Source organism: Peromyscus maniculatus, chromosome 22 (assembly GCF_049852395.1).
Source record: "Peromyscus maniculatus bairdii isolate BWxNUB_F1_BW_parent chromosome 22, HU_Pman_BW_mat_3.1, whole genome shotgun sequence".
Taxonomy (NCBI): Eukaryota; Metazoa; Chordata; class Mammalia; order Rodentia; family Cricetidae; genus Peromyscus; species Peromyscus maniculatus.
Genome location: NC_134873.1, coordinates 52,245,030 through 52,271,154, shown reverse-complemented (window position 1 = coordinate 52,271,154; position 26,125 = coordinate 52,245,030). Strand labels below are relative to the sequence as shown.

The 26,125-nt window shown below is 47.0% G+C and overlaps 1 protein-coding gene across 11 annotated transcripts in view; it reads right to left on the bottom strand.

The window, feature by feature from the left end:
• Mta3 (metastasis associated 1 family member 3) overlaps positions 1 to 26,125 on the bottom strand; it is a 140,639-nt gene that overhangs the window by 97,551 nt on the left and 16,963 nt on the right. For all 11 annotated transcript variants that reach the window (XM_076558782.1, XM_076558775.1, XM_076558777.1 and 8 more), the window contains one exon: positions 2,231 to 2,357. In XM_076558782.1, the coding sequence (XP_076414897.1) occupies positions 2,231 to 2,357 (127 nt within the window). The remainder of the gene's footprint in view (positions 1 to 2,230; positions 2,358 to 26,125) is intronic.

Genomic DNA, 26,125 nt, shown 5'->3' with positions numbered 1-26,125 from the left:
CTCAGCTACATGGTAATCTAAAGACCAGCTTGGGCTATAAGAGACTTATTCTCAAAAAAATATGCACAGGTAAAAAATAATGTATAACAATATCATAATGAAAACCATGATTATGTGGAATTAATATGTGCTAATAAAAACTGAAATATAATAATCTCCCAATATGTTTTCGTGTTCTATTCTTTGGACAAAATTATTACCATGCACACCTAGTTTTGTTTCTGGAACTAGCCTGACTAGTGAAAAGACTTTCAGATTACCCGGCCTGGTCATATTCTCTAGCAGAGAACTTAAGTCACAGAGTGCACATGAACTCCTAGACAGAACTGAAACAGGACGCTCAACTTTTACGGAACCATTGGCAAATAATGGATTCCCAGTACCTTCATCATCCACTTGCTATTCTGAAAGCTGTCCTGTGCCCAGTCATGAAAAAAGGCCCCTCGAGCTGCTATAGGTAGGCGGGAGGACCAGGTCAGAGCTTTAGAAAAGACGGTAAGCCTGACAGCAGAAAGGCAGACTGAGATGGCCCCCCCCACCCCACCCCCCCCAACCCCCACCCCCGCGGTAATTATACAACAGCTACTACTTTTCTTTTGAATTGGTTGTTACTGTCATGACCAGCAAGGAGCTGAATTAAAAAGAAAAATAAATAAATAAATAGACTCTGAACTCAACTGAGGGACTGGTTGAAGGTGACAGCAATACCAGCTCCTTCTACAGCCATCGCTCTGGACTCCAGCTGACCTCTGCACACAACCGGAGTTCCCCAGCTCCCTCTGCCTGAGGTCTCCCAAACTGATGAAGGTGAGGAACCATGCCAACCCTAACGTTTTACTGATCCCAAGAGTCACAATCTACTTGTCTTTTGTTTTGTATTTTAATTTAATGGTACTATTATTATCACGTGTATTTATTTTTTATTTGTAAGGACAGGGGGTATCATGTGCACGCTATGGTACATGTAGGGAGGTCAGAGGACAACTTGTAGGAATTGATTCTCTTCCTCCCACCATGTGGGTTCCAGGGACTGAAGCCCGGGTTGACAAGCTTGACAGCATATGCCTTTACCCACGTCATCTCACCAGCCTTCTTTTGTCTTCTTGTTGAGGGTCTCATGTAGCCCAGGCTGGCCTTGGTTCCCTATGTAGCCAAGGATCACCCTGAACTTCTGATTCTCCTGCTCCTACCTCCACAGTGCTAGGGATCAAACCCAGGGTTTACTGCATGCTAGGCACAGTCTAGTCTACCAACCGAGCTACAGCCCCAGCCCCAGAAGCCACTGGCCCCTGGAGTTCAAACATTTTATTATATTGCTAAGATGTACTTACTGCAGACTACACTGAAAAAACAGCTCAATGGCATCTATCTTTTTTTACTATTATTATTTCTTCTTTTCTGTAGACAACGTCTCTCTATGTAGCCCTGGCTGTCCTAGAACTTACTGTGTAGACCAGGCTGGCCGCGAACTCACAGAGATCCGCCTGCCTCTGCCTCCCAAGTGCTGGGATTAAAGGTGTGTGCCACCACACCCAGCTCTGAGTCTATCATGAATTCCTATTAGTAAATCAAAAAGGAACACCGCCCCGGCACATTCCTCCAGATCACAAAGCAAGGGCTGGATCCCACCAGTGGCACACAGCAAAGATTGTGAGCCCAGCTCGGCAAGCGGCGGATCACTTGCCTGGCGCATGCCCGGCTTCAATTTCTAACAAAAACACGTCTGTTAAAGCTTTAAACTGAGTAAATGCACAGAGCTGATGCCAGTAACAGGGTCATAAAGAACAAGGTTTTCATCCCAGAGATACTCACAAGAAAATAAAAAGCCATATATCCTACAAGGGCTAGCATCATGGGTCTGCAAACTAAACCCTGTGTTCATTCCCTTGCATTCAATCTCACCACTGTATCGATTGCAGGAATCTGAAGACGCCCAGCATTTCCCCAAGAGTATCTGCTAGACATTGTGTGTGATGCTAACAGACACTCAGGTAAATTGTTAGGAATGGATGAGGCGACGAAAAGTCGCCTCATCGCTGTGGAACCCGCTCAGGACTTCTGTACACTAATAATACACACTATCAATTCCAAGATCAAATCCTAGTATGACGTTTGCAGGCTGCCAACTAAGCTGAGCCAGATCTTGAGGAGAGTTTGAGGGGCTTCCAAGAAGGCTTTGGTCACAGTGTTTCCGGGCACGTTAGGGCAACTTCCGAACGGTCGGTCTCACCTGATGTGTGTGGCGGGCAGGGACTCATACTGGCGAGACAGAAAGAGCTCCCTATGCTTCAACTGATGCTTCTGCTTCTCAGTGAGGTCAGCCTCCACGGTCATCTCCGTTTCTTCCTCTGTTTCCTCTACACAAACGAAATCCAAAGAATCCATCGTTACAACTCAGGGTGCCTCTTGGGATACTAAAGCAGAATGAACCGACAGGTCAGATCAGTATTTCATTTGATCATTTCTTCACACGGATCACGTTCGAACTCCACATTCAACTTTTCATTGCAATCCCAACCCTAAAACTAAGTTCTCGGGGCTGCCCAGAAAAAGATAAATACCAATCTTAACATGGCAGAACCGGACATGGTGGTACACACTCGTGATCCCGGCACTCTGGAGGCTGAGGCAGGAGGATCACCAATTCAAAGTCCACCTGGATGAGATAGTAAGTTCAAGGTGAACAAGTACTCCTCAGTGAGAGCTGTCTTAAAATAAATAACTAACCACCGTGAGCAGCGGCTGGAGAGTTGGCTCAGGGCTTGAACGCACTTCCTGTACAATCATGGAGCACCGTTAGGATCCCAACACCCACATAACAAGCAGGTGTCCTTACAAACACCTGGAGCACCACCTCTGAGAACAAAGGTCTTCTGCAGCTTGCTGCCTTCCAGCCTAGCAGAGAAAACCCAACCCTAGGTTCAGGACAGACCCTGCCTCAAAGGAATACACAGCGAATAATGGAAGAAGACACCCAACACCCTTTTCTGGCCTTTGTGCAGACGTGCCTAAAAGCACACATGTGCATACACTCACACAGATACAAATTAATTTTCTTTAAAATATTAAGTAACATTAAAAGTGAATGACTATAAAAATGGCAGCTAAGGTGTGAATGGCAGTCAAATACGCCTGAAATCTCAGCACTCGGGAGGCTGAGGCAGAAAGATGGAGAGTTCTAAGCTAGCCAGGGGCCGATCTCAAAATTCCTTAATTAAAATAAAATATAAATGGAGGTGGGTATGGTGGTGCACGCTTAATCCCAGCCCTCGAGTAGCAGAGGCAAGTGGATTTCTGTGAGTTTGAGGCCAACCTGGGCTACAGAGTGAGTTCCAGGCCAGCAATGACTACACAGTGAGACTCTATCTCAAAAAAACAAACGAGAGAGAGAGAGAGAGAGAGAGAGAGAGAGAGAGAGAGAGAGAGAGAGAAACCAGCAGCAGAACTTCCAATTGAATAACACAAATAATAAACCAACTGAAAGATTAGAATTGAGGAACTATGCTTAGAAATTAGAACCTGAGGCAGGAAATGAGTAATTGAAAACAAGCAAGCAAATGAAACACTGAGACATTTTTTACAGCCCAGGCAGGGAGCTGGGAGTGCTGAGCACACAGGAAACCCTGAGCCTGAGGACAGCATAAGCCCTCGAGTGGAGGTGGATGCTGGAACCCAGCAGCACTCAGCAGAGGAAGGCAAAGGGATCAGAAAGGTCATCCTGGGCTATAGTCCACGGGCAGCATGGGATCTGAGAGAACTGTCTCAAAACAAACTAACTGTGTGGGCCCAGTGCTGAAGGGTCTCAGACCCTCCTCTGTGTATACAGGGATCAGACTCATAATCCTTACCACCCCCTTTGTCTTGTATGAATACTCTAAGCCAAGTCATTTTGGGAGGGGGGAAACATACTTGTGATACCAGACACTGAGGCAGGATATGTCAACCTGGGCTTTACAGAGTCTAGACCCGCGTGCTGCTGGAAACCCCTCCCTTCCGGAAGGTAACTAGCGTCCAGCGCCCTCCACACACTTTGTGTGTTTAAAAGCGGCAACCTCAGACACTGGAATGGAATTGAAGCGCCTTGTTCCTGGGGAGCCTCATGTTAAGATGGTGGTGGAGAGTGCCACCCACGAGGAATTAGAGCCATAATCAATTCTCCAGCCTGAGAGCAAAGAGGCTTTCCATCCACTGGACCAGCATTGATTAGGAGGGAGGCAGGTGCTCCTCAGTGAGCAGGACAGTGACTGAGGAACGACCTTGGCCACTGAGAAGCAGGGCCGGAGCCCACAGGCAAAACCGAAGCAGCAAGGTTCTCCGCGGAGTTCCGTTTTGATTTTCCAGGCGTTCTAGCCAGGTAACAGAAGCTGGCCTTGAACTCACTGCCTTAGTTACTTTTCTACTGCTGTGAGGGCAACTTAAGAAGAAAGGGCCCATTTCATCCACACCTCAGGTGATGATGCATCATGAGGCAAGTCAGGACAGGAAGCTAGAGACAGAAACTGAAGCAGAAGAAATCAATGGGAGCTGCTTACTGGCTTGCTCCGGATGGCTTGCTCAGCCTGTTTTCTTATAGAACCCAGGACCACCAGCCCAGGGGTGGTACCACCCACACAAGTTGTACCCTCCCCCATCAATCATTAATTAAGAAAATGCCTGACAGACTTGCCCACAAGCCAGCCTTGTGAACGTACTTTCTCAATGACAGCCCCTCTTCCCAAGTGCCTCTCGCTTGTGTCAAGTTGACCAAAACCTAAGAGCACTCACTGCTGGCCTTCCTCTCCTGATGACTGATGATGGGCGTGTACTATCACACCCGGCACATGATCTTTCTGACATCACATTTAATGTCTTTAAAGAGAAAGGGACAAGCCGGGCGGTGGTGGCGCACGCCTTTAATCCCAGCACTCGGGAGGCAGAGGCAGGTGGATCTCTGAGTTCAAGGCCAGCCTGGGCTACCAAGTGAGTTCCAGGAAAGGCGCAAAGCTACACAGAGAAACCCTGTCTCGAAAAACCAAAAGAAAAAAAAAAAAGACAAAGGGACACCAATATCATTCACAGACCTAATCTGATTAACTTGAGCTACACAACTTTTCTTGAGCAGACTGCGGCTATGGTGAACCTCGGCGTGCAGCGACTCGGCGTGAGGCTGCAGGACAGGAAGAGCGCGGCTGCTCTTCATGCAGAGTGACCGAGGTGCCACACAGACAGCAGCAGATCCAACTGTCACGGGTCTTATCTCGGGGGCCCAGGACCAACAAAGGCATTTTATCAAACACAATTCCACAATTCTGTCTTTAATTGCAAGAGGGCCTGGCGTCTCTGATTCAGATCTTAAAGTTCTGAACTGAAAACAAGCCTGGAGAACCGACTGGCTTTAAAAGCGTCATCTGGGAGCCGGGAAGTTGTCTCAGCGGGTAAAGGCACCTACGAGAAGCTAGATGACCTGAGTTCCAACCCCGGGGTCCCACGTAATGGGGGGACAGAAGTAACTCTCCGAGTTGTCTTCTGACATCCATCTATATGCAGAGGTGGACAGGGGAACACACACACACACACACACACACACACACACACACACACACAGATATACACTCACAGACACACATAGAAACAAACACACACACACACACACATACACACACACACTATCAAGTTAAAGTCTCACCATGCCCAAACAAAGAACACGGCAATTCCAGGCCCCTGAATGTCCTCTCTGAGGACCACAGAGCAGCAGGTCTAATAACCTCAAGTTATTGCGGCATTGGCAATATTAGCCCAGCAAATAGCACACAGAATCCCGATCTTTACCTAACTGGAATCTGACAAGTGTTGCTCTAGGAGACACGGCTTAACTGAATTCCAACGGTGCCTACAGAGGAAAAGGCACCAACACACGTCACACCCATGAGAGCACGCCTCGCCTTTTGTTGTTGTTGTTGTTTTGGTTTGTGTTTTTGGTTCTGTTCCTGTTTTTAGACAGGGTCTCACCATGTAGCCCTAGCTGGCCTGGAACTCTCTATGTAGACCAGGCTGGCCTGGAACTCACGAAGATCTGCCTGCCCCTGCCTTCCAAGTGTGTATATGTATGTACGCATGCATGCATGTATATATGTATATATGTACGTATGTTTGTTTCTAGCAGAAGCTGGCCTGGAATTCACTCTGCAGTCCAGGCTGACCTCAGACTCAAGGTGCTCCTCCTGCCTTAGTCTACCAAATGCTAACTTTCTTTCTTTGTGGTGCTGGGGACAAAATGCAGGACCTGGGCTCCTGAACAAGCACTCTATCACTGAGCTACACACCCGCTAAGATTTTGTTTGGTTTGCTTTTTCGAGACAGGGTTTCTCTGTGTAGCTTTGGAGCCTGTCCTGGATCTCACTCCGCAGACCAGGCTGGTACTAAGCTCACAGAGATCCCCCTGCCTCTGCCTCCCGAGTGCTGGGATTAAAGGTGTGGGCTGTGACTCCTAGCTTGTTTTCTTTCTCTCTTTCTCCCCTGCCCTTCCCACTTCCTGCTGTGGGATGTCTTTCTGTGCGCTGTGAATATGTGTTGCTACCATTGGTTACTAAAGAAGCTGCTTTGGCCTATGGCAAGGCAGAAGAGAGCCAGGCAGGAAATCCAAGCAGAGATACAGGAAGGAGAAAGGTGGGGTCGGAGGAGACACTGCGAGCCGCCACCAGGAAAAGCAAGATGTGAGAGAACACGTACAGCCAGGAAGCCACTGGTTAATAGCTAGTTAATAATGAGCCTGAGCCATAGGCCATACAGTTTGTAATTAATATAAACCTGAGGGGCCAGGCAGAACAGAAACTTCCTCGATTCTCATTCTCTCTCTCACTCTCTCTCCCTCCCTCTGGTATGTGAGGGCCTAGAGAGATGGTTCAGTGGTGACAAGCACTGCCTGCTCTTCCAGAAGACCCAGGTTTGATTCTCAGCACCCACGTGGTGCTTCACAACCATCTCACAATCATCTGTGATGTCACTTCCGGGACATCAAGGCAATGCCCTCTTCTGGCCACCCCGGGCACCAAGCATGCCCAGGCATACCTGAGGAAAACACTCACACACATAATATAATTTTTTAATTACAAAAATTAAAAATAAAGTGTGTGCATGCGTGCGTGCGTGCGTGCGTGCGTGTGTGTGTGTGTGTGTGTGTGTGTGTGTGTGTAAAAGTACAGGAGTGCATGCCACCATGTGCATGTGAAGGTCAAAAGACAACCTTAGGAGCTGGTTTACTCTTTCCACTGTGGGATCTGCGGATCAAGCTCAGGCTATCAGCCTGCTTGTGTGGCCAGTGTTTTTCCTACTGAGCAATCTTGTCCCCTCTTAAATCTTACTGTCTTATACAGCTCATGATACAGGTTGAAAGGTACTAAAAGCTATAAAGTACAATGCAACCGAAGAGGAAAATCACCACAGGAGCATAGAGGCAAACTCTGCAATCCCAACCCACAGAACAGACAGGATCGGAGGGTCATGCAAGGCCAGCCTGGTCTACATACTGAGTTTGGGACTAACCTGGGAAACACTGTCTCAAAAACACAAGGAAGCAGCAACGGTGATAATACATTTAACAAATGACAAGACATGTACCCTAAAACCAAAGACAGTGCCGAAGACCAAACCAACTGAAAAACGCCCCGTGTTCTCTTGGTGGAAGGGCTAACATTGCTTGAAATGGCGGTGAATTCCCAGGATGATCTACACGTGAGAGCCATTCCATTCAAATTAGCAGAGATCTGATCATTCATACAGGTATGTGAGGACCTATAGTAGCCAAAATAAATCTCGAGTAAGAACAAACTTAATGTACGTCTCAACCCTACAGTGTTGGGGACTGTGGAACCAGTGTAAGTGAGGACACAGAGAACCGAGGACAGCTAACAGTGTCTGAACATACAATGGACTGATTTTCAGCAAGGCAACCTGGACCAGTCCTCAGAGGGAAAACAGACCAGACTTCCTTTAGCAAATGGTGCTGTGACTATGTCCCACACCTCAAACCAGACACCAAAATGAACTCAAAATACACCAAAAAGGCTAAACGTACGAGCTAAGACTCAAAACAGGTATCTCTGTGACCTTTTTAGACCAGGAAGTGGTATCTTAGCTACTATATGCAAAAGCATAAACAAGAAAAACAAGCAGATAAATTGGACCTCTTAGCAAAATTGTGTGCTAAATGGATAGGAAAGAAAGGCAACGAGAGAGAGAGAGAGAGAGAGAGAGAGAGAGAGAGAGAGAGAGAGAGAGAGAGAGAGAGAGAGAGAGAGAAACTGGAGACACAGACAGGCAGATGCCTAGAGCTTGCCAGACAGCAGTCTACCCTGGTCCATGAGCACCAGCTTCAGGGAGACCAAAAATAGGTAGAGTATGATTTTGATGGTTTGAAAGAGAATGGCCCTCCAAACACACCCCCCACCCCACCCCCCACAGGCTCATATATTTGAATGCTTAGGGAGTGGCACTATTTGTGGGAGTGGGTGTGGCCTTGTTGGAGGAAGTATGTCACTGGGGGTGGGGATTTGAGGTTTCAAAAGCCCACGCCAGGACTAGTAGCTTTCTCTCTCTTCCTGCTGCCTACGGATCCAGATGTAGAACTCTCAGCTTCTTCTCCAGCACCATGTCTGCCTGAGTGTCGCCATGCTTCCGCCATGACGACAATAAACTAAACCTCTGAAACCGTAAGGCTGCCCAAATTAAATGTTTGTAAGAGTTGTTGTGGTGATGGTGTCTCTTCAGAGTAATAGAACACTAAGACAATGATTTAGGAAGACAACACTTGCATGCTGTTCACTTATACAAACACACACACATGCATATATCACATGTGCATATATCAGGTATATAAAAAATTTTTTAAAGCATCCTTATTAAATGGTTGGGCGTTTCCTTCTTCCTTTTTTATTTTATTTTTTGAGACGAGGTCTCATGTATCCCAGGCTAGCACTGATCTCTCTACACAGCTAAGGATGGACTAAAATCCTTCTGATCCTCCTGCCCCTACTTCCTGATTGCTGGTATTGCAGGCATGAGCAACTGGTCATACCCAGGGCTTTATGCATGCTGCATAAGCAAGACTGAGCCACCTCCCCAGACCCTTAATATTTTCTAAACCTAATTTTAATGCATTTTTCTGACAGACCTTCCCAGATGCTCTCCAGCTCTATAGTCCAATGGCTTGCTTACACTTTTAAGTCCTATTGAAGACTGCAAGCTTTTGTTAAGGGGGGTTGTAGCTATCAAGGTTTACTGTAAAAAGCAGACACTTTTTAAAGACTTATTTTTCATTATGTGTATGGGAGGGTGTGCACTGAAATGCAGGTGCCAGGGGCTGGGGATTTAGCTCAGTGGTAGAGTGCTTGCCTAGCAAGCGTAAGGCCCTGGGTTCAGTTCTCAGCTCTTCAAAAAAAAAATTGTTTATAAAAAAGAAATACAGGTACCCAAGAGCACAAGTGCCTAGGGAGGCCAGGAGAGGGCACTGGATCCTCTGGAGCTGGAGTTACGGCAGTTGTGAGCAGCCCCATGTGGATGCTGGGAACTCAACTCAGGTCCCCTGCAAGAGCAATATGAGATATCTCTCTCTCTCTCTCTCTCTCTCTCTCTCTCTCTCTCTCTCTCTCTCTCTCTCTCTCTCTCAGCCTCTAAAAGCAGAATTTTTTTTAACTAAAAAATAAATAAATAAAGGTATGTGTATCCGTGGGTGGGTATGTACACACGTGTGCAAGTATCCCTGAAAATCAGAGGCACTGGTTCCCCTGGAGCTAGATTACAGATGCTTACAGGCTGCCTGACATGGATCCTCTACAAGAGCAGTATGTGTTCGTAACCTCTGAGCCATCTCTCCAGGCCCAGAATTTTTGTTTTTCCAGACAGGGCTTCTCTGTGTAGTCTTGGCTGTCCTCGAACTCAGAGATCTGCCTGCCTCTGCCTCCCGAGTGCTGGGATTAACGGCTTTCATCACCATGTTCTGCCAGCAAATTTTAATTATCAGGGAGAATGAAACCCTCGCATGTCATCCAGTCTACGCAGAACTCATGGCACACGCATGGGAGAACTGGCAAGCTGAGTGTCACTTTGAACATTTCTCTGACCTCACAGATGTCACCGAGGAGAGGGAAATGACCGAGTGATGCACAGGAAGTCAACCAGGAGAAGAAACCCCTCGGCTGGAGCATGGCTATGTTTGATTTTCCAGCTTCCAGAAGTCTGTCTCCAAAATGTTCCCTTCCACACAGTGAGCTACAATGACTCATCAGTTGTTCCACAGCCAGTTAGGATCCCATCAAAAATTTAAGCTATTTCTGCTTTACATTTATTCAAAGAACACTGCATCTGGCAGAGGCTACCCAATCTTATAATAAATCAAAGTCCATCTGGAATTCTGTAGCCTTAGCAGGCCACCCTGCAACTTTCCATTTGCTATAAACTGTGAAACTTAAGAAACAAAATAAAAGAACCAGAAGCGTCTTCGCTGGGGTTTCTACTGCTGTGATAGAACACCATGATCAAAAAGCAGCCGTGAGAGGAAAAGATCGTACTTCAGTTCACAAGGCTTAGGTCAGACCACATCACTACGGTAAGTCAGGACAGGAACTCAAACAGGGTAGAAATCTCCAGGCAAGAACTGAAGCAGAGGCCATGGAGGGGTGCTGCTTACTGGCTTGTTCTCCATGGCTTGCTGTTTTCATTCTTTTCTTTTTTTTTTTTCAAGACAGGGTTTCTCTGTGTAACAGCTCTGACTGTCCTGGAACTCACTCTGTAGACCAGGCTGGCCTCGAACTCACAAAGATCCGCCTGCCTCTGCCTCCCGAGTGCTGGGATTAAAAGTGTGCACCACCACCGCCCGGCTCTGCTTTCTTACACTACCCAGGACCACCAGCCCAGGGATGGCACTGCCCACAGAGGGCTGGGCCCTCTGTCATCAATCATTAATCAAGAAAATGCCACATAGGCCAATTTACCAAAGCCTTTTCTCAATCTTGGCTCCCTCGTCTCAGACGACTCTAGGTTGTGTCAGGATGACGGAAGCTAACCAGCACCATCTCCTCCTCCTACCAGCTCACTACCAGCACTGTCCTCCCAGAGCATCCTAGTCCTGAATGCACTACCAACACTGTCTTCCCTGATCACAGCTGAACCTTTCTTCCCAGAACAAAACCGAGAAAAAAGTCTAGGCGTGGGTCTTAGTCAGTGTTCTAGTGCCGTGAAGAGACACCATGGCAATCCCTATAAAGGAAAACATTTAACTGGGGCTGGCTTACAGTTTAGGAGGTTTAGTCCGTTGCCACGGCAGGAGCATGGCAGCGTGCAGGAAGACATGGTGCTGGAGAGGAGGCTGAGACTTCTCCATCTGGATCCACAGGCAGCAGCAGTCAGAGAACTGTCTACACACTGGGCGTGGCTTGAGCATAAATGAGAGACCTCCAAGCCCGCCACCACGGTGACATACTTCCTCCAACAAGGCCACACCTCCTCACAGTGCCACTCCCTGTGGGCCGAGCACTCAAACACACAGGTCTATACGGGCCATACCTGTCCAAACCACCACCACAGCGTGGTTCCATGTGCCTGTAATCCCACCCCTCTAGAGGCAGGGGCAGGAAAGATTTCTGTGAGTTCAAGACAAGCCATAGTGAATTCCGGGGTTGTCAGAACTTCAATTTCCGGTACTCAACTCCACAAAGTTGTCCTGACCGCTATACACGAACCATGGCGCACACGCACACACACACAAATAAATAAATGTTTAAAAAAAAAAAGAGCTTAGAATGGGAAGGGGGGGTCCTTAACCGAGGGAGACAGAAGGGTAATACAGAAGGAGAGAGGACACTAGGAAGCTTTAAAAAAACCTATTCTTTCATAAGCTTACTTAGTAATATCTACACCGTGTATGCGTGTGTGCGCGCAGACACATATATAGTTTTATTATCACAGAGTGATAATACTCTCCCAGGAGCCATAGACAAACAAAAATCCCAGTGACAGAAAAGGAATACCTCACTTTGTTAATCAGGGGAGTCCAAGAGACCCCCCAAAAAACAATACAGGCTATCGCTGCTGCCCTTGATTGCCTCCCAGGTCTTGTGGCTGAAGACACCACACACTCTGCTCACAGGACCTGGAGGAATCTCGCTGCTATGACCTTGAAGCCTCCTCCCCGAGGGCTAGCTCCCACCGTACTGGAAGATGCTATCCGAAGTGCCAACGGAGAAAAGCAGCTAATGGCCATCGCTGGAAAGCTTTCAAGCCACAGCGACGACTGGCCTCATCAGATAGCCCCAAGAGTAGCCAACAGCTGTCTAGTTGGACTTGGGGCCTCTCAGAATGAGAAAACTCATGCCTGGTACAGTAAACCTAGCCAAGAACCCATGGCTGGAGAGGGCACGGACCCTAGAGGAGAACTCCCTACGGCCATTTTCCTGGGATAATACAGCTCCCGACTGTATCCTAAACACTTCTGCTGATGCCCACCCATATGTGCATCTCTCATCTCTCAGCAGCGTTTCATTTCACAGCAGGCAGAGGCTGTGACAGAGATCCACGACCCAATGAGTGACAACCCAGTCCCTACACCTACAGCTCGGGGGACACTGCAGAAGAAGGAGAAGGAACTAAGTGCTGGAAGACCCGGACGGCTGCTGCAGACAGCATCTTCCAGGGACAGGGATGCTGCACCCGTGACCTCTCAACGATATGGCGGCCTGCACGAGCCCACACCAGTCTACAGCACACTGTGGATGGGGAAAATTTTGTTGCTGTTGTTTTGTTTGTTGAGACAGGGTCTCTCTGTGTAGCCCTGGCTGTCCTGGAACTCACTCTGTAGACCAGGCTGGCCTCAAACTCACAGAGTTCCTCCTGCCTCTGCCTCTCAAACGCTGGGATTAAAGGCGTGTGTTTTAAGAAAGCCCCATCCCTAGATGAAGAGCTACAGGAAATCAACGGCTGCTGAGGGAGAAACAGTTCTTTCCAAGGAAAACCCCCTGGTACTTTTTCCCAATCCTAAGAAGTCAGCCCTAAACACGTGTACATATGGGCAACACAAATTGGACTCAGGAGGGTGTGTGTGTGTGTGTGTGTGCGTGTGTGTGTGTGTGTGTGTGTGTGTGTGTGTGTGTGTGTGTGTAAGGTCATGAATTTGAGAGGGATCTGGGAAAGAGGGAGGGGTGAAAATGATGTAAATAGTATAACTGTGTGTGAAATTCTCCATAAACAACACAATTTAAATTTTAAAAAAAAAATTCCTGTTTTGATAAAAAGCTCTTCAGAGTTGCCAGTCACCATTCAGATAAAAACTAAACTTGAGTGGTTATAAATATGAGCATCAACCATGCCATGTGTTTCCATGGAAACCATGGCCTCCCTCTACCTTCCCTCAAAAACATCATACAGGAAAGTTTACCTGCCTGTGGCTATCACTCTAGGTTCCAGGCAAGAGCTTGGAACATATTTTCTGGAGCAGCAGGGGCTAGACCACCCAGAGGGGAGCCCCGGAAGCAAGATGGAAAATGCTAGAACAGCTTGAAGAGCAGCAGAGGTTTCCCTCTGTGTCCCTGTGTGCAAGGCCACCTGGAAGGAAAGGGGAAGGAAGCAGACCCCTGCCCTTCCTGAGAGGAGACAGACCTTCCTGGGTCCTATCTGGGCTGACAAAGCCCTGTGTTTACTGCCCCGTCTCAGTCACCTCATTTACACACCCTCCATCCCACGCAAGCTGAGGGCAGCCAGCACCTTGCTTAGCCTTCACACAACCTGCTGCAGCAGCACAGTCTGGCCTACTTGGTGCTACCTTAAGGGCGAAGGTTCAAAAGCCCGCAGAGCATGGTGGTGCACACCTATATCCCCAGCATTCTGGGAAGCAGAGGCAAGAGGATCTCCATGAGTTTGAGGCCAGCCTACTTTACAAAGTGGGTTCCAGGACAGCCGAGACTACATACAAAGGTCCTGTGAAAGAAAGAGAGAGGGAGAGGGAGAGGGAGAAGGAGAGGGAGAGGGAGAGGGAGAGGGAGAGAATGAAGTTGGAAGGAAGTCTCTAGCGTGCTATGAATGGTTGTAATATAACACGCACACCTGTGAAAATCCACTGAGTTACAACACACTTTACCCATCCACTGCATTTCATACATCAATTTAAATTTTTAAAATGCAACTGCTTCTGCTTCCAGACAAATGGAAGTAACAGAGACCAGCTGACTCTTAGAAACAAAATAATGAATGAATGAACACAACAGACAATAACGCATCACTTCTCTCAACACTGGGCCACTGGACATGGGAGGGCGAAGAATGGAGGGCGACCCCTGGGACACAGGAAACGAACGAGGTAAACCTGACGCTCGCCATGTTCAGTGTCTTACAGAAACGGGGGAGGGGTGTCAGGGAGATGACTGGAGGTTAAGAGCACTCGCTGCTCTTCCAGAGGACTTGGTTCCAGTCCCAGTACCCACACTCAACTCACAACCATCTGCAACTCCAGACCCAAAGGATCCTACACCCCCTTCTGGTGTCCATTGCATGCACATGTTATAAAAACATACGTGCAGGCAAAACACCCACAAATATAAAATAAAAAATTAAAGACAACAAAAAGGGAAGAGAGGCAGGACCTGGTACAGACAGAATGCCCCCAAAAGAGGGAAACAACTCAGAAACCGCTCCAGAAAGGAGGGACCCTGGAGGCCTACAGAAGGTCCTCCAGGAGCACACATGTCAGGAAATACCAGAAGCCAGGTCAGCAACCGTTAGAAGAGGAAGAACTATGTCTGAACTCACACAGGGCTGTGGCCACCATCTGTTCCCCAGCTCGACACTGGAAACAGACACGATGCACAGCGCGCTGGGCAGAAAACACAGGAAGGGAAGGAAGCCCTGAGCGAACACAGCTCTGTACCTGCTTCCAAAGCAGCAACCAATCAACCAGAATAACCGCATCCCAGAACCGAGGTTCAAATGACTTACAGGAATCCAGCACTGCCCACAACCACGGGACACAGCTCTACTCAGCTACAAGGGAGGATTGCTTCAACCCAGGGGTTCGAGGCCAGCTTAGGCAACATACGAAGTATGTATCTTTCTCTCAATGTGTATGAGTGTTTGCCTGTATGTATACGTGCATACCACATGCATGCCTGGTATGCTCAGAGACCGAAAGAGAGCATCTCATCCCCTGGAACTGGAGTTACAGGTGGTTGTGAGCCACCGTGTGGGTGCTGGGAACCAAACCTGGGTCCTCTGCTAGAACAGCAAGTACTCTTAACTGCTGAGCCATCTCTCCAGACCAGAATCCCTGCCTCTCAAAACATACCTTTTAAATACCTCAAACTGTAGCTTGGCCGTACTAAATGTTGGCCAAGTTGTGAAGGAGCTAGAACTGCTTGTCTCCACGGCCAGTGGGAGTCAGTGTACGGCGATAAATCACTCCCACAAACAGCTGGCAGTGTCTTTCAAAAGTGAAAAAATACCTGGGTGGCACACATCTGAAATTCCAGCACTCAGAAGCCTGAGGCAGGAGGATCGTGAGTCTGAGGCCAGCATGGGCTACAGGGTGAAACCCAAGCTCAAAAACAAACAACAGCCGCCACTGGGTTGGTTTATCGGGTAAAGGTGCTCGCTCTACCAGCCTGGTACTCGGGGTTGAATCGCCAGAAGCCATGTAAATAAAGGTGTAGATGGAGAGAAGAACTCCACAAAGTCGCCCTCTGGTCACATGCATGCACACACATTCCCTCCTCAAATACACACAAAGGATTTCAAGGTAAAAATACTGTATCATGTAATAAGCTCTTTTACTTCAACCCAAGAGAAAAGCAATGTCCATCTACAGATGAATGGACAAGCCATTATATTCCTACAATGAACTGCTCAGCCACCAAAAATAAACTATTAAGAGTTGCCCAGGGCTGGAGAGATGGCTCAGTGGTTAAGAGCACCGACTGCTCTTCCAGAGGTCCTGAGTTCAATTCCCAGCACCCATATGGTGGCTCACAACCATCTATAATAAGATCTGGCGACCTCTTCAGTATACATAATAAATAAATAAATCTTAAAAAAAAAATTTAAAAAAAAAAGAGTTGCCCAATGAGCCAGGCGGTGGTGGCTCACACCTTTAATCCCAGCACTTGGGAGGCAGAGGCAGGTGGATCTCTGTGAACTAGGGGCCAGCCTGGTCTACAGAACTATATCCAGGACAGTCAGGATTACACAGAGAAACCTATCTCGAAAAACAAAAAACAAACAACAGAAAGAGTTGCCCTATGAACCTTTAATCCTACTACTCAGCAGAAGCAGAGGCTTGAGTTTGAGGCCAGCCTGGTCTACATAGAGAGTTCCAGGACAGCCAGAGCTACATAGAGAGACTGTGTCTCAAACAAGAGAGAGAGAACTGCCCTATGACCAGGCATCATGGTATACAGCTTTAATCACAGCACTCGGGAGGCAGAAGTAGGCCGGGCAACCTACACAGTGAGACCCTATCTCAAGCTGCCCTAGAAAGTGGAGATGTAGCTCAAATGCAAACTGCCTGCCTAGCATGCACGAAGTCTGTAAGCCAGTGGTGTGAAGCTGGGAGCAGGAGGATCAGAAGTTCAAGGTCAGTGGGATGGTTCAGTGGGTAATGCCCCTAGAGCCAGGCCCAGCGACCTGAGCTGGACCCCCATTACCCACAGCGTGAAGAAGAGGATGGACCCCATTATCCACAGGGTGAAGAAGAGGATGGACTCTTACATGTTGTCCTCCGACCTCTACACAGAATGTGTGGGGTCATGTTCTAGGGGTTCTAAACTGTCGTCTCCAGCGATCCAAATTGGGAGAGCTATGCCGTGCTGTGTGCCTACAGACCAAAAGAGGCGCGGGCATTGTCAGCTTCCTGTCAGCACAGATCCAAAGAGAGCCCAGAGGGACCGAGCACCCAGGAGGTCAGTTCCCCGGGTTACTTGAGTTCCCCAAGATCCTAAGTAGGCTCTAAGTTGGTTGATTTCCAGTTAAGAAATCCAATCCAGACTGCTACATTTCCCTCACTGACTCTAACAGATACAAAAGCTGCCATTTTCCATGTCTTATGATTTTTGGAGAACTTGATTTAATCCCAACATGGGGAGGGAAAGCAGAATTCACTGGTGGGCCCTTTGAAAAGGTAAGAAATTAGTTAAGGGTTAGGAAGACGCTCCGTGGGCAAAAGCACTTGTTTCACTGTATGAAAACCTCATTTGAATCCCCAGAACCCATGTCAAAAAGCCCAGATGTGCAGAGTCTGTACAGGGAAATGTACCCAGGAGACTCCAGAGAAGCTCACAGGCCAGTGAGTCTGCTAAATACAGTGGAAATCAATAGCGACCCTGCTTCCAAGTAGAAGGCCAAGACCAAGATTCAAAAAAGTTCTCAGGCCTTGATATGCATACCATACACACAGGCCCTGGGTTCCAGTCCCAACTCTTTCTCAGAAGGGCAAAACAAAACGAAATGCGTTAAGTAGCAGTAGAAATATAAAGAATTTACCAAAGCAGTCAAGTGTAATGACACACATTTGTAATCCCGGCACTAGACAAAGACAGGATTGTGAGTTGCAAGTTCAAAGACAGCCCAGAACAAAGGAAGATTCTATTAATTAATTTAAAAAAAAAAAAAAAAGAATTTACTGAAAAAATTACTGCGTGGTAGATTGGGTAAGAATGGCCCCTGGGGCAGGCGGATCTCTATAAGTTCAAGGCCAGCCTGGTCCACAGAGTGAGTTCCAGAACAGGCTCCAAAGCTAATCAGAGAAACCCTGTCTCAAAAAAAAAAAAAAAAAAAAGAGAACAGCCCCTATAGGCTCATAGACTTGAATGCTTAGTCACCAGGGATTAGAACTGTTTGGAAGGATTAGAAAGTGTGACCTTGTTGGAGGAACTGTGTCACTGGAGGTGGATTTTCAAGTTTCAACAAAGCCATGCCAAGGCCAGGTTCCTTCTCTCCTTCTCCCCCTCCCCTCCCCCCCCCTCCCTGGACTAGGATGCAGCTCTCAGCGGCTTCTCCAGCACCACATCTGCCTGCTGCCATGCCCTCAACCGTGATGACAATGACTAAAGCTCTGAACTGTAAGCCAGCCCCAATTCCATGTCTTCCTTTATAAGAGTCATCTTGGTCATGGTCTCTCTTCACAGAGATAGAACAGTGGCTAAGACAACTATACACTTCAATAAAAATATTTTCTTTGTTGTTGTTGTTTTCTTTTTTGTTTGTTTGTTGAGACAGGGTCTCCTGTAGCCCAGACCGACTTCAAACTTGCTAAGTGGCTGAGGATGACCTTGAACTTCTTATCCTCTTCTCTCAAAACCTGGTGCCGGGATGACAGGCACGCATCCACAGGAGTGGTTTATGAGGTGCCCAGGATCAAAGCCAAGGCTTCGTGCAGGCTAGACAAGCACTTTCCAACTAGGCTGCATCCGCAGGCCTCAGAAGACTTCCCTTTGACAAAGAGAACCAGGTGTCACACCTGCAACCCCAGGACGGGGAGGCAGAGGCAAGAGGAGTGTTCTACGTGTGAGGCCAGCCCGGTCTACACAGTGAGCTCCAGATGACATACCGAGACCTCATCTCATAAAAGAGAAGGAAACAGAAAAGATCATCTGTGGAAAAGTTGAGACTAGCTACACTAATTATAAACATGGCTTTCATTCAATTGCTCATGGAAATCTAAAATGTGAGTACTTTTCCAACCCATAAATCATATCACATAATTATAAAAGTAAACCCAGCACAAAGCCTTGGGAGAAAAAAAAAAGCTTGGGAATTACCCAATTACTAGAACGCCTCGTCTAGTGATCAATAAGTAACGTGACATAAATTTTAAAGTAGGAACACAGGACTTGCTGTTTAGAAAAATAGAAACCATTAACATTCGAAAGAACAGATCAATAAGAAAACGTATACCATAAAACATAATTAACTTGTCAACTAATAAAACTTTGTAATATTTACAGTTGATAATAATCTGGCTAATGAGACACAAACTCGCTGTAACTGCTAATTATAAAATGTCATTCTCAAAAATAAAAACATTATGAAACAGCAAGAGGAAAATAACCTTAGAGATGCAAGTTTATTACTTTAATGTTCTGACAGAAAATAGATTTCATGCCAACTCCACTCAAGCATCGGAAGCAGTCTGGAGAGAACTGAGAAGTGTCACCAAGGACACGAGACGGGGTGGGCCTCCGATTTTTATTTTTTTGAGACAGTGTCTTATGTACCCCAGGCCATCCTGAACTCCTTAATCCTCCTGCCTCCACCTCCCAAGAGCCTAGACTCCAGACAGACACCATGACACCTGACAGGGCCTTAGAACGGACTGAAAGGAGAGCCCGGGGCTCACCAGGACAGGCTTTTGTCAACTTGAAGAAGCCAGGTGCAGTGGCACACTTTCCCCCAGTTCTCAGTAGCTGAGTTAGAGGCCAGCCTGGGCTACATGAGTTGACAGTCAGCCTTGGTTATATAGTGAAACCCTGTCTCCAAACAAACAATAACAAAAAAAGCTAACAAATGGACTACACATCACAGAATAGATCTCTCTAAATAGGCATCTTAGAAGAAATCTCTAGAGATAAATGGAAATATCACCAAAGACACACAGTAGTTTACTGACTAAACTCACACAGAGACACTCTGGTAAATTTCACACAGAGACATTCTGGTAAATTTCACACAGAGACATTCTGATAAATTTCACAGAGACATTCTGGTAAATTTCACACAGAGACATTCTGGTAAATTTCACACAGAGACATTCTGATAAATTTCACAGAGACATTCTGGTAAATTTCACACAGAGACATTCTGGTAAATTTCACACAGAGACATTCTGATAAATTTCACAGAGACATTCTGGTAAATTTCATACAGAGACATTCTGGTGAATTTTCAGAATGTCAGCCGGGCGGTGGTGGCGCACGCCTTTAGTCTCAGCACTCAGGAGACAGAGGCAGGCGGATCTCTGTGAGTTCGAGGCCAGCCTGTTCTACAAAGCGAGTTCCAGGAAAGGCGCAAAGCTACACAAAGAAACCCTGCCTCGAAAAAACAGGACAAACCCTGCTAAAGGACAAACCACTGGAAAAGGAAAAACAAAAACAAAAACAATAGAATAGTAATCTACTGAGCTAGCCACGCCTTTGATCCTGGCACTCAGGAGACAGAGGCAGTTTTCTGTGAGTCTAGCCTGGTCTACATAGAGAGTTCCAGGACAGCCAGGGCTACCATAGAGAGACTCTGACTCCAAACAGGGGTGGGGTGGGGTAGGGGTGGGATCTGTCTGACACCATACTTAACAATGGATACCCTAGAACAAGCAAATTTCTTCGAAGTTCTATGAGAAAAATATTCTGAACCCAAAACTCTTTGAAGACCCAAACCAAGAACATAGATGATGACAGAGACGTTTTAGGGAATGCAAAGACAGAGAACATTTACCCTCAACACATTTTATGGGGGAAAAAAATTTAGAAAAGGATATAATTCAGCAAAGTGCAATACAATGCAGAAATAAAGGCGATGCTGTCACAAGAAGTTGTGAGAAGAAAACATGAATAGGAAGAGAGTCTTTCTTTCCTAAGCTTTTATCAATGTACGCATTCTATGTGCATGAGCGCTTGGCCTGAATGTATGTCTACGCACCATGTGCACCTGGTGCCCACGGAGCCAGAAGATGGCATCAGATCCCCTGCACTGGAGTTACAGATGGTTGTGAGCTGCCATGTGGGTCCTGGGAATATAACCTGGGTCCTCTGCGAGAGCAGCAGCACTCTTGACCTTTGACCATCTATCTCTCCAGCCTGGGAAATACGAGTCTTAAAGAGTAGATACGGAGCCAGGCATGGCGGCACAAGCCTATAATCTCAGTGTTTGGGAGACAGAGAGGCAGTCTGATCTCTGTGAAGTCTACGCGGTGAAACCCTGTCTCAAAATCAACAAGTAAATAGGTGACAGGGCAGCTGGACGGCAGAGGAACCAAGTGACGGTGACAAACGGGAAAATACACGACTCCAACCCCAGCTGCTCGGAGGGAAGGGAACCAGAAGCCGCAGTCACGAGCCAAGCCTGGAGGCTCCGGTGGCGACAACAGACTTGCAGTCCTCCCAGCAAGGGAAACACACGCACAGGTCTCTCAAGCCTCAAGTCGGCATAAGGGTTGTCTGACAGAGGCTCCTCCTACGGGAAGGCTAGGGCTGCAGAGCATATTGCAGAACGCCGCAGCCGCAACAAACAAAGAGACGCTCTGCTCTCTGAACAAAGGAAAGCAAGCGCAGAAGCAGACAGTCACTCGGAATTCTAGCGGACCCGGAGAGAGAAGTCCCAAAGTCCCAAAGCTCTGGGTGGGGAGGGGGCGAGTCGGGGGTAGGGGCGGGGAGCAGGGGGGCTGGGGTGTGTGTGAAAGGACAATTAGGGGCTGGGGGTATAGCCAGATGGTATAGCTGGCCTAGAAAGTAAGAAGTACTGGGCTCAATCTTCAGCAAAAGGTGGCCGGAGATGGTAGAGCATTTGCCTAGGAAGCTTAGAGCCTGGGCTGGATCCTCACAATAAACCAGGAGAAGCCTCACAGGCCTCTAATGCCATCACTGGAAGGTACGAGTAGGAGGATCAGAAGTTGGTAGTCATCCTTGGCTACAGAGACAAGAGGTGGTACCCTGTACCACCCCCTCCCAACCCCCCACTCCCACGCCCCAACAAAAAGGCAACGAAGAGTGTCTATGTTAGGGTTTCTATTGGAGTAAAGAGTCACATGACCACAGCAACTCTTATAAAAGAAAACATTTAGTTGGGGGCTGGCTTACAGTTCAGAGGTTTAGTCCATTATACTCAAGGCGGGGAAACAGCTGCATGCAGACATGGTGCTGGAGAAGGAGCTGAGAGTTCTACATGGTGATCCACAGGCAGCAGGAAGTGGACTGCCACACTGGGTGTGGCTTGAGCATATATGAGACGGTAGAGCCCACAGTGACAGCCCACAGTGACACGCGCCCTCCAACATGGCCACACCTCCTAACAGTGCCGCTCCCTATGGCCCAAGCATTCAAACACATGAGTCTACAGGGACCATACCTATCCAAACCACCACCAAACCTAACCACCAAAGAGTTAGGAGAAATGACAAAGAGGAAGAGAAAGAACACCTGTCCCCACACTGTTCCTAAAAGCAGAGCGGAAAAAACACAAATCTCATTCCACAAAGCAAGGTTACTCATACCAAAACCAAGTAAGACACAAGAACAAAGAAAATGAAAAGGCTATCGGCCAGTTCCCTGAATGAATGTAGATGTTCTCGATAAAATAGCAAACCACTGGGAAATCAGAGCAAGCAAGGCCCTGTGCGAGGTCCCCGCCAGTGCGGATGAATGAATTAAAATGCCTTCCAACCAAATTGAGCAAAATATTAAAGAGATCACACACCACGATTCAGTCAGTTTCATTCCAAGAATTCCCCTGTCACCAAACAGAAATCGATAAATGAAACACAGCAAATAAATCAAATCCAGGACAGAAATTAAACCACCACCTCTGCATACACAGAAAAAGCCTTTTCGACAAAGTCCCACTTCGTCTCACAATGAAAAGCCTGAAGGAATCTGGAACAGAAAGATACTACCACAACACGACAAAGGTAAGGTGGGACAGACTCACAGCCAACACCACAGCACACAGAGAAGAGGCCACAACACTCGATCCGAGGTCAGAAGTGTCCACTGTCGCCGCGCTTTTCCAGAACAGTGTTTGTGTTCTCTAGCAGAGTAAGAACTAAACAGGGCACGAGAGTGGAAAAAAAAAAGTCAGATGACCCACATTTGCAAATGGTGAGGTCCACACTGAAAGACCATCCTCAGCCAGGCGGTGGTGGCGCACGCCTTTAATCCCAGCACTCGGGAGGCAGAGGCAGGCGGATCTCTGTGAGTTCGAGGCCAGCCTGGTCTACAGAGTGAGTTCCAGGACAGCCAAGGCTACAAAGAGAAATCCTTTCTCTACAAAACAAAATAAACAAACAAAAAAATCACAATGACACCCCCCTCACAGAAAACAAAAACAAAAACAATCCTATACAGAACAAAGAAGAAATATTAAGAGCCGCAAAGGAAAAAGGCCAAGAAACATATAAAGGCAGACTCATCAGAATAACACCAGACTTCTCGATAGAGACTATGAAAGCTAGAAGATCATGGACAAATCTTAAGCAGACACTAAGAGACCACGGATGCCAACCCAGACTATTATACCCAGCAAAACTCTCAATCACCATAGGCGGAGTAAACAAAATATTCCATGATAAAACCAGATTTAAACAATACCTATCTACAAATCCAGCCCTACAGAAAGAAAGCACTAGAAGGAAAAAAATCCAACCTAAAGAAAAAACCCAAGAAAAAACAATCCTAAAGTTCATATGAAAACACAAAGACCTTGAATAACCTAAGCAATCAAAACACCTGACCTCAGAGTACACCAGAGCCGCAGTAACAAAACAGCATGTGCTGGCACAAAACACAAACCACAGCACTAGAACAGTGAAGCCAGAGCGGAGAAGACAGCCCAGTGTAGAGCACTCACCGGCTGGTCTCCTAGAGGACCTGGGTGTAATTCTCAGCACCAACATGGTGGCACCCGACTGTCTGTAACTCCAGTCAAGGGGATCCGATGTCTTCTTTTGGCCTCGGTAGGCACCAGGATGCATGTGGTACAGAGACAAAAACCTCACACACAAAAAGTACTAATTTTTTAGAGAGAGAGAACCAGAAACAAACCCACACAGCCACAATCCCCTCAGTTTGGCAAGGGTGGAAAAGCAGCTTCTTCTGCAAAGGAAAAACCGGATAGCCACATGTAGAACAAAACCAGAGCCCTCTCACCCTGCTCAAAAATCAGTTCAAACTGGATCAAAGACCTTAAGGTGCCCCTGAAGGGAAAAATAGAGGCCACACTTCAATATAGAGGTCTAATCGAGGAGTTGCCGAAAAGTCCTTCAGGAGCTCAGGAAATAATATGGAGAATGACTGATGGGGAGGGGACTAGAGAATTGGCTCAGAGTGCACTTGTTGCTCTGGTAGAGGACCTGGGTTCAATTCCAAGCACCCACATGGCGGCTCACAACTATCCATCACTCCACTTCAGGTGGATCTGACACTCTTTTCTGAACTCCACAGGTACCAGGAACACATGTGTGGTACACAGACATACATGCAGAAAAGCACTCATGTGATGATATTTTATCTGTGTCCACCAACAGAATTTATCTGAGGATCAGAGGAAAAAAGCCAGCCACTGTATTAAACATAGAAGTCAGGCAATGGTAGCACACACCTTTAATCCTATCACTCCAGAGGTAGGTGTCAGTCTGGATCCCTGTGAGTTCAAGGCCACACTGGGAACAGAGCCAGGCATGGGGGCACACGCCTTAAATTCCAACACTAGTTAACCATGAAGGTCTGAAGGTCTTTACAGACAGACAGGAAGTGACAGAGCTGGGCAGGAAGAGGAAGTGATATAGCTGGGTGGAGAAAGAAAGTGAGATCGCTGAGTCAGAAAGGCAAATAGGTGTAGGTATTCAGGAAGTAGGTATCTGTGGAGACTGAGGTGTCAATGAGGTGATGTTAGCTTGTGGCTTTTCCTATTTCTCTGATATCTCAACAAAACAAAACAAAAAAATTTTTTTTGACTAATGCACGCAGGCACACACCTTTAGTCCCAGCCCTCTGAATGCAGAGACAGGCAGATCTTAAGTTTGAGTCCAGCCTGGTCTACATAGGGAGTTCCAAGCCAGCCAGAGCTATCTTAAGGCAGAAAAAAAATGTTTTTAAAGAACTGACTAATGGGATTGCATGAAATTAAAAAGCTTTTTCACAGCAAAGGAAACCAGCAGAATGAACAGACAGCCTGCATAATGGAAGAAAATCTTTGCCAAGTAAACATGTGATGGGGGATGAAATATCTTGAATCTATAAAGAACTCAAACCAGACTTAGTGGCTCACACATGTAATCTCAGGACTGAGGAAGATGAGTCAAGATTGCCAAGGGTGTAAGGCCAGCCTGGGCTACAAGCCTGCAGTGCACACAGTGTGAAACCCTGCCTCACAGAGACAGACAGAGAGAAAACAAGCTCCCAGGTGTGGTGGCACACACTTAACGATCCCAGCACTTGGAAGGTGGAGGCAGGAGGATCAGAATTACAGGTCAGATGCGTTTATGTAATAAGTTCAAAACCAGCCTGGGATACACGAAAATTAGTGCTGAAAAAGCAAAGAATGAATTAGGAAGACACCGGTTGTGGCTTGAATGAGAATGGCCCATAGGTTCGCATGTTTGAATACCTGGCCCCTGGTGGGGGGAACTGTTTGGGAAGGATGAGGAGGTGTGGCCCTGTGGGCAGAGGTGTGTGCGTCACCAGGGGCTGGCTTTAGGGTTTCAAAAGAGTCTGGCCATTCCCAGCGTGCTCTCTACTTCATGTTTGTGGATCAGGATGTGAGCTCTCCGTCCCTACCTTACCATGTTTGCTGTCTCCTTTGTGTTACCTCTCGCCATCATGGACTCTGACCCTCTGGAACTGTAAGCCCAATGAAACACCTGCTTTTAAAAGTCGCCTTGGTCATGTTGTTTTATCACAGCAAGAGAAAACTAACTGAGACAACATCCCAGTGTCAATCTTTGGTCCTCATATGTTCACACACACACACACACACACACACACACACACACACAATACGCACGCACGCACACAGGCATGCACACACGAGCATGGACACACAATTTTAAGCTACAAAAACAAACAAACAAAAAAAACACTAAGTATACATCTATAGAAATTCTCCATATCTAAGTAAGACCTGGTACTTTTTCTAGCAAAATTTGAATTTCTTCTATACCTAATACTATAAATGTGTAACAATAAATACTTGGGAAAAAACTGGAAACATTAGCTGGCTATGGTAACACAGACCTATATCTGGAGCATTTAGGAGGCTGAGGCAAGAAGATCATGAGTATACATGAAGTTGATGCTCCAAAACAAAAACAAAAATCAAAATTCTACCCAGTTGTTTTAGAAAGTTTTCTCCATTGAAACACCACAATGAAATACAAATTTCCTCAAATCAGTACCCACAAAGAAACTAT